The sequence below is a fragment of the Muscardinus avellanarius genome (genome assembly GCF_963383645.1).
Source record: "Muscardinus avellanarius genome assembly, chromosome: 11".
Lineage (NCBI taxonomy): Eukaryota > Metazoa > Chordata > Mammalia > Rodentia > Gliridae > Muscardinus > Muscardinus avellanarius.
This window is the reverse complement of record NC_137797.1, coordinates 540,325-547,985: the sequence shown is the minus strand read 5'-3', so window position 1 is coordinate 547,985 and position 7,661 is coordinate 540,325. Positions and strand designations below refer to the sequence as shown.

Sequence of the window (7,661 nt, the reverse complement as noted above, 5' to 3'; positions counted from 1 at the left end):
GGCGGGCCCGGCACCCGGGCTCGGTGGGCGCCCCCGGCTCGCGCCCCGCTCTTCCCTGGGGTGGTGGCCCTGGGCTCTCCAGGGCCCGCGACCCCGGCCCGACCCGCCGCGCGGCCCCTCCCCGGTGTGCGGACCAACCGGCCCCTGGGCCCAGTGCACGTGATGCCCCGCCCGTGCTCAGGCCCCTCCGGAAACCCGAGGCGGCGGCCGCCGGGGGAGGGCCGGAGCCTGGGGACGGGGGAGGGGAAGCCGCCCCGTTCAGTTCTGAGCGATACCCTGGCCGGTCCCTGGCCCCCGCCTGGGCTTCCCGCCCTGGGGTCTTAGCGGCCCCGGGCTCCGGTCCTCCCTCCCATGCCGCTTAGCCCACCCTAGGCAGCCTGAGCCCACCCAGCTTCTACCCCAAGACCCCGTCAGGGAGACAGCAGGTGCACCACTCCCACCCCAGGCCTCACCAGTCTCCCATCACTGAGGCCCTGGGCCCTGGGTTCCCAGCGTCAGCTCTCCAACCTGTCCCCAAATCCCCCCACACACACACTGGGGCTTATCCATCCACCCCAAGTGTGGGGCCCCCCATCACTGTCTTGCTGTAACCTGCTCTGTGTGGAGGAGGGGCTGGCCTCTCTCCCTATTTCTCAGGATGCAGAGAATTTCCCAACCCCATCTCTGTGGCCACTGGCCCCCAGCCTCGCAACGTGGGAGCCAGAGGGGCTGATCCCCCAGGCCGCCCTTGGGCCCTTCCGCACCCCTAGGTTCCCCCACACCTGGCTCAAAGCCATTCTCCAGGGCCATGTCCCTGTCTACCCCCACCCCCTGTCCAGCTTGGCCTTCAGAGAAAGCCCAGGCTGAACCTCACTACTCTTGCTCCCAGAGTGAAGGATAGACCTTTGGGTTATCAGCCTGACCTCTCTGGGGTCTGGCCCAGTCCTGAACCAGGTACTCCTTGGACGGCAAAGCCCCCACCCTTCCACAGCCTAGTAACACAAGTGTGAGGAGGGGTCCACTCTAGGAGTCTACTGGGCCGGTGGGGAACAGGATCCCCAGGGCCCCTCGCCCTGCTCCCTGTGCCCCGCCTGCCTTCCTGCCCGCCCGCCGGCCATGAATCAGCAGCTCAGCGGGCAAGCCCAGCCAGAGGAGCTTTACACCTGGGCCGCACTGGTGATGATCGTGAGCCAGGCCCCTTGGGGCCACTCAAACCACAGCTGCCTGGATTCCGTGCCCTTCCTGCCCTGGGCTGCTCCAGGAAGCCCCCAGCTGCCTTCCTTAACTATGTGGGAGAGTCAGGGTCCAGGGTCAGACCAGGCTGCAGTGGGGCCCTGTCCCCAGCTCCGCTCCCACCTCACCCCCGAAAACTGAACTTGGCTCAGCCTGGTCTCCAAGGTTTCCCCATAGGACTAGCTGCCACTGGACCAGGCCTCTGGATGTCCAAGACTCAACAAGGGCACAGACTGTCCCGTTAGCCACCGTAGCAGCACTATTGTGTATGTGGATCCTTGGCTTAGAGTGGCCTCTTAGTCCTTAACCAGGAAGGAAAAGAAAGCAATTTCCTCCTCCTTGTCCAGCCCCTGCAGAAGGGCAGGCCTTTGTTTCCAGAGACATACAAAGGACTCCCAGTCTCCCTCCCCACAGAGTGGCGGGTCTGGGTCTGAGCCAGGAGCCAAACCTGCCCAAGGAAGCCCCTACAATAGGACCACAGGGGTCAATGTCTGGATAGCCATCATTCTGTTTTCCTGGGAGCCCACTGGCCTCATCTTCCCCTGGCCTCCTGGGTCTCAGACCCTCTAGAGAACAGCAAGGGTGCTGGAAAGCTGTCTGCCAGTCCCACTGGGGGACCAAGGGATCTGGCCAGTGCTGAAGTCTGAAAGACCACACAAGTTGGAGATGTGTGAAGCTTGGGGATTCGCCCACCCCTCCAGGAAGGGGGCAGCAGGACCTGGAGCCTGACACACACGGCAAGAGAGAACCTCTTTATTGTGCACCCCTGGTGCAGGCACTTGACATCCAAACCTCCCTGGGTCCCTGGAGGCAAGAGGTCACCGCCTCTCCAGGAAGAAGCCACACCCCCGGCATGTCTCCAAGCAGGATCCTGTCCCAGGGGCCACTTGCTTAGTTCCTTTCTAGGAGAATGGAAGATGAGGGCTGACCCAAAGACCTGAGAACCCCAGACCTCATGCTGCAGGACCACAGCAGTGGGCGGAGGTAGAGAGCAGGCAGAGTCCTCAGTTTGGGGCCAAGGGCTAGGGGCAGGAGCATTCAAGTCCAAGTCATCTGTGTGCCCACCTTCCCATCCTCAAGGCGACCCTGCTCTATCAATTCAGCTGGCACTGAAGCCTGCCACGTTCCCAGGCCCAAGGAGAAAGCCCAGCTTTTGCCCACAGAGATGCTCTGGGTCGCCCAGATCCCTAGAACGGTGCACAGCAGGGTGTCAACACCCCTTTAGGCATCCGGAACTGGTGGGAGGGAAGACCAGAGTGTAACTATCTGACATGGTTGCAGTCAGATTCACACACAACAGCACATGCCTGCACATGCCCTGGCATGTGTGTACCGTGAGTACACACTCATGCACATGTGGGCATACCACAGGCAAACCCCAGGCTGCAGGCAGCTCCTCTGATCAGACATCTAGGGGTGGTCCCTGCTCTGCTGACCCAGAGGAGATCCTGCCCATCCCAGTGGGGCACTGTCCCTGTCTCAACTCCCAGACCTGTGGGTCTCAGCAATTCCCGAGGCAGCCCCCACTTCCAGGCTGAGCAGCTTCACCACTGACGAGACCCTCTCTTGGAGTCTCTAGGGGGCCCTGGCCCTTCTGTCTTCCCCCATCCTCGGAGATTTGGACCCAGACACTCCCGGGGGACCCCCTGTGTCATCCAGGTCCCGCAGAGTATAGTAAGGTCCCCAGGGACAGCTGGTGGCTGGGAGAGTGTGGCAGGTCAAGGTGGCCAGGACACTTCTGCCCTGACTCCTCCACACGGTGCGCTCCTGCGTTCACATGTGTGCAGACTCCCCTTAAGGCAAAGGCTTCCAGGCAGGGGTCAGGCTCAGGACCCCAGGGGCAGGAATGCGGCTGCCAGGCAGCACCTCATGGCTCAATCTCCAGGCTGCCAGCTGGCTGTGCTGACTCTGGGGGCTTGAAGCTGAGGACTTCCTGGTAAGTGAGCTCTGGGGGCAAAGCAAAGAGTGAGCTGCTTCTGTACCTTCGTGTGTGTCTGGCACCTACTGCCCAGCTCATGCCCACTACCTCCCAGAGCAGCACCCACCCCAGGCTGAGAACGCACCATCTCCACCTGGTGTGGTGCCCCTCCCAGGCCACTCCAGGAAAACGGGCAAAACCCTGCTCCGGGGATGCTGCCCTGGGCCCTGGACACCACCCCCTCCCCTCCCGTAGAGTCCGCCATGCCCACCCTTCCACTCGGGCCCTGGACACCGCCCCCTCCCCTCCCGTAGAGTCCGCCGTGCCCACCCTTCCACTCTTCCACAGTGCGCTCCTTGGTTTCCACACTTTCATCGTACGGCTCGGCCACAGGCTCGTCATCTGGGTCGTGGTACTGGCTGAAGTATGCATGGGCCAGCGCCTCAGCTGCACTGACCCTCTGGTCACTGTCCAGCACCAGCATTCTTCCAAGGAGGTCTACAGCTGCAGGAGGGCAGTGAGGAGGGGCTCAGTGCCACACCCAGGGCCAGGTGTGGAGCCCAGGCTAGCCCCGGGGCCAGTCCTCACCCAGGGGGTTGGCTCCATGGAAGATGCTCCTGAGGTCCTTCTGGGGCATGGGGGGCAGGGACTGGATGTATGTCCGGGCCTGGGGGCACAAAAAGGGCCTGGGGGAGCTGCTCACCCCCTACCTCCCTAGTCCCAAATGGCGGAGGGCTTGAGAAAGAAGGATCCAGAGAGCTCCTTGGCACCCCCCACCACTGCCCATAGCCAGGGCAGTTTGTTGGTGGGGGATTTTGTCCCCGTCTGTCCCTGAGTCAGGAACGCCCTCCCCGTTCACTTACTTCCCCCCAAGGGTTGGATGCCTAGCCCGGACTCTGGCCCACCCTACCCATGCTCTCTGCAGGGGCCATCTATCTGCACACCACCCCTTCCCAGTGTGCCTGGGGCTTGGTGGGCACAGGAAGCTGGCGGCTGATGGCACTGACTCACGTGCTCTGATGATATCTTTGCCAGGACCTCGGGGCTGGGAGTGCCCACCACCTCCATGATACGCTTCAGCTGGTCAATGTCTAGCTGGCTCAGGAAACACCTGCTGGCCAGCCATGGTCCTTTACCAGCCCCCAGGGCACGGGCAGAGGCGATGAGACTGTCAGAAAGGGCCAGACCCCCCTCCCACACACCTCCTCCCAGCCTGGGCTAAGGATACAGTCATTTCCTGGAAACAGGGCCTTTCCCTGGAGCAGCTCGGCCATGATGCAGCCCACAGACCAGATGTCCACTGTTGGGGTAGGGGGGTCTCTTGTCAGTGCCAGCTCAGCGGCCTCCTCAATCACACCCAGACCCCCAAGCAGCAGAGCACTTCCTCTACAGCCACCCTGAGGAGGAGGAGGAGTCGGTCCCAGGGCTACAGACACCCCACCCATGCTCCAGGCCCTCTGCAAGCTGGCCCCTAGAACTGGAAATGCCCCCGGGGTCCTTGGCCTCTGGCCACCGTCCTCAGACCTCGGTGTGAGCTCTGCTGCCCTGGTCAGGTGCTGCCGAGAGAAGCACCTGTCTGGTTGTAGTGCATCCAGTTGAGCATGATCTCGGGGGCCCGGTACCAGCGAGTGGCCACGTATCCCGTCATTTCCTCATCGGCCTGGCGGGCCAGCCCAAAGTCCAGGATCTGCAGCGACCACAGGTCCTTGAGGCCCCTCACGTGCCTTCCCACTGCCCAGCCCGTCCCTCGGGCCCTCACCCTGAGCTCGCAGTCCTCATTCACCGCCACGTTGCTGGGCTTCAGGTCCTGCAGGGCGGGCAGGCATCAGCGCAGGCGCCAGCGCCCCTGACCGACCCTCGCCCGCGCTGCACCTACCCGGTGGATGATCCCAGCTGAGTGGATGTACTGCGGGGGAGAGAAGACGCGGTGAGCCCAGCTCTTCCCCGGCCCGCGCCTGGCTGCGGCCCGTGTGAGGGAGGAGCCAGGTGCCCACCTTCAGCCCGCGTAGCAGCTGGTAAACGAGGAACTGCACGTGCCCGTCGCTCAGCGCCTGGCACTTGACAATATTGCTCAGGTCGGCACCCATCAGGGTGGTCACCAAATACCTGCGGCAGGACTAGAGGTCAGGACAGGGCCTGCCGCCCCTCCCTGGCCGCCGCCACACCCGTCCCTCCCTCTCCCGGCCCCCTCACACTTCGCTGAAGTCCTCGATGGACGTGGCCGGCGTAAAGACATCCAGAAGCCCGATGACCTGGGCGAGGAGCAGAGGCAGGCCCACGTCCGGCTGCGGCCCCGCCCCTCCAGCCCTGGCCCCGCCCCTCGGGCTCCCCGGGCCCCGCCCCTCCACCCCTGGCCCCGCTCTCGGGCTCCCAGGGCCCCGCCCCTCCAGCCCTGGCCCCGCCCTCGGGCTCCCAGGGCCCCGCCCCTCCAGCCCTGGCCCCGCCCTCGGGCTCCCAGGGCCCCGCCCCTCCAGCCCTGGCCCCGCCCTGGGGCTCCCAGGGCCCCGCCCCTCCAGCCCTGGCCCCGCCCTCGGGCTCCCAGGGCCCCGCCCCTCCAGCCCTGGCCCCGCCCTCGGGGACCCCGGGCGCGCCCCTCACGTTCTCGTGCTTCAGGTGTTTGAGCAGCCGCAGCTCGCGGTACGTCCTCCGCGCGTGGATCAGCGACTGGAACGGACGCGACAGCTTCTTCACCGCCACCTTCTGGCGCAGCCGCGCGTCGTAGGCCGAACTGCAAGGCGGGCGAGTGAGATGGCGCGGACCAGCGGGCGACGCGGCGTGCAGGCAGGAGCCCTCGCACAAGGTCGCGCAGTGCTCACCAGCAGGACCCAGGTCTCCTCCTGTCCCGTTACCCTCGTCCTGAACCCTGGGACCCCCAACACACGCACGCGCGCGCGCGCGCGCGCACACACACACACACACACACACACACACACACACACACAGGCACGGCTCCGTATAGTCAAGGAAGGGAAACTGGCCACCTCTTCCTAACTTGTAACCGAACTGGACAGACAGGAAAGGTCCCGCAAAGGAGGCCCCCTGGACACACATCCTCCTGCTCAGACCACTCCCAAGGCCCCCTCCACCTCACACCGCCTCACGCACCCACCCCTTTGTAGGAGAGGCAGCAGTCACAGCTCTCATCCTCAAATGCGGAGGCCACGGGGACCCCTGCCCTCTCCTTAAGGGCTCGCCTATGAGCAGGCAGCCCCTCCTAGCAGACAGGTCCATGATCCACAGTAGACCTGACATCCACCTAAGCAGACACCCCCTGGGTGTTGGGGGACCCCTCTCAAGGGTCCACACCCCAACCAGCCCCAGCGGTCTCGCACTGCAGCTCTCTGTAACCACCCTCCAGCCCCATGTGCCCGGGGAAAAGAGGCCTCAGCCAACCCAGACCCTCCACCCCCAAGCTCTACCCTCTGGACCTCAGCTGCGGGGGCTGAGTCCCCTGGGACGGGACAAGACTGGGGTGGGGTGCAGACACCCTCTAAGGATAGCACAAGTGGTAGGCGGCTCGCTCAGCTCAGGCCTAGGCCGGTAGGAGCTGCGACTCCTGGAGAATGGGGGAGGAGGGCACGGGGGAGCTGGAGGCCATCCTGGGGGAGAGGTCTGGACCTCCCAGGCCCGAGGCTCCCTTTTCAAACAATAGCTCCAACCCAGGGCAGGGGAAATCTGCTAGGCTCTGGGGGCCTCCTGGCTCTTGCTGAAGAGAGCTCTGATGGCTGCTCCGATATTTAGGAGCCCGGGAGACCCGCCCTCCGGTCCGCTGTGACGCCCCGGGATTCAGCCCAGTGGTGGACACTGGGGATCCGAGGGGCCGGAGGGCGACCCCCTCCCTGCCCGCGAGCGTCGTGGGCTGGAAAGTTTCCTCCGCCCTTCCCCCCATTCATTCTCCGCAGCGCCGGCCGGGGGCGGAGGCAGGCGAGGCCCCTCCCCACGCAGGGAACCCCACGCCGCGCGGGCTGGGGCGCGCCTCGGCCCCTGCCCCGCCCCTACCAGACCGAGCCGTAGGCGCCGGAGCCCACGGGACGCAGGCCCTGCAGCCGCTGCGGCACCTCCCACACCGTCTTGTTCAGCTCCTGCCGGTAGAAGCCGGCGCGCGGGCCCGACATGTCCGGAGCGGGGTCCGGAGCGGGCGCACCCCGGCGCCCAGCCCGCGCCGAGCGGAGCCGAGCGGGGCCGAGCGGGGCGGGGCCTGGCGGGGCGGAGGGCGGGGCCTGCAGGGGCGGGGCCTGGCGGGCGATGGGCGGGGCCTGGCGGGGCGGGGCCTGGCGGGGCGGAGGGCGGGGCCTGCAGGGGCGGAGCCTGGCGGGCGGTGGGCGGGGCCTGGTGGGGCGGAGGGCGGGGCCTGGCGGGGCGGAGGACGGGGCGGGGCCTGGCGGGGCGGGGCGGGGCGGGGCCTGGCGGGCGGTGGGCGGGGCCTGGCGGGGCGGAGGGCGGGGCCTGGCGGGGCGGGGCCTGGCGGGTCCCCGGCCGGGTCCTCGGCGGGCGGTCCGGCCCCTCGGGGGCTAGGCGGCGAGGTTCTCCC

At 66.3% G+C, this 7,661-nt stretch overlaps 1 protein-coding gene across 1 annotated transcript; it reads right to left on the bottom strand.

Moving 5' to 3' along the window:
- Positions 1-3,079: 3,079 nt before the first annotated feature.
- Positions 3,080-7,245, bottom strand: MAPK11 (mitogen-activated protein kinase 11; the record flags this gene model as incomplete). Its single annotated transcript, XM_080706637.1, has 12 exons — positions 3,080-3,159; positions 3,461-3,634; positions 3,719-3,797; positions 4,142-4,221; positions 4,359-4,430; positions 4,703-4,817; positions 4,890-4,937; positions 5,007-5,036; positions 5,125-5,236; positions 5,324-5,382; positions 5,729-5,858; positions 7,130-7,245. 12 exons carry the CDS (start codon positions 7,243-7,245, stop codon positions 3,080-3,082), a joined length of 1,095 nt encoding a protein of 364 aa, XP_080562763.1.
- Between the last annotated feature and the right edge of the window lie 416 nt (positions 7,246-7,661).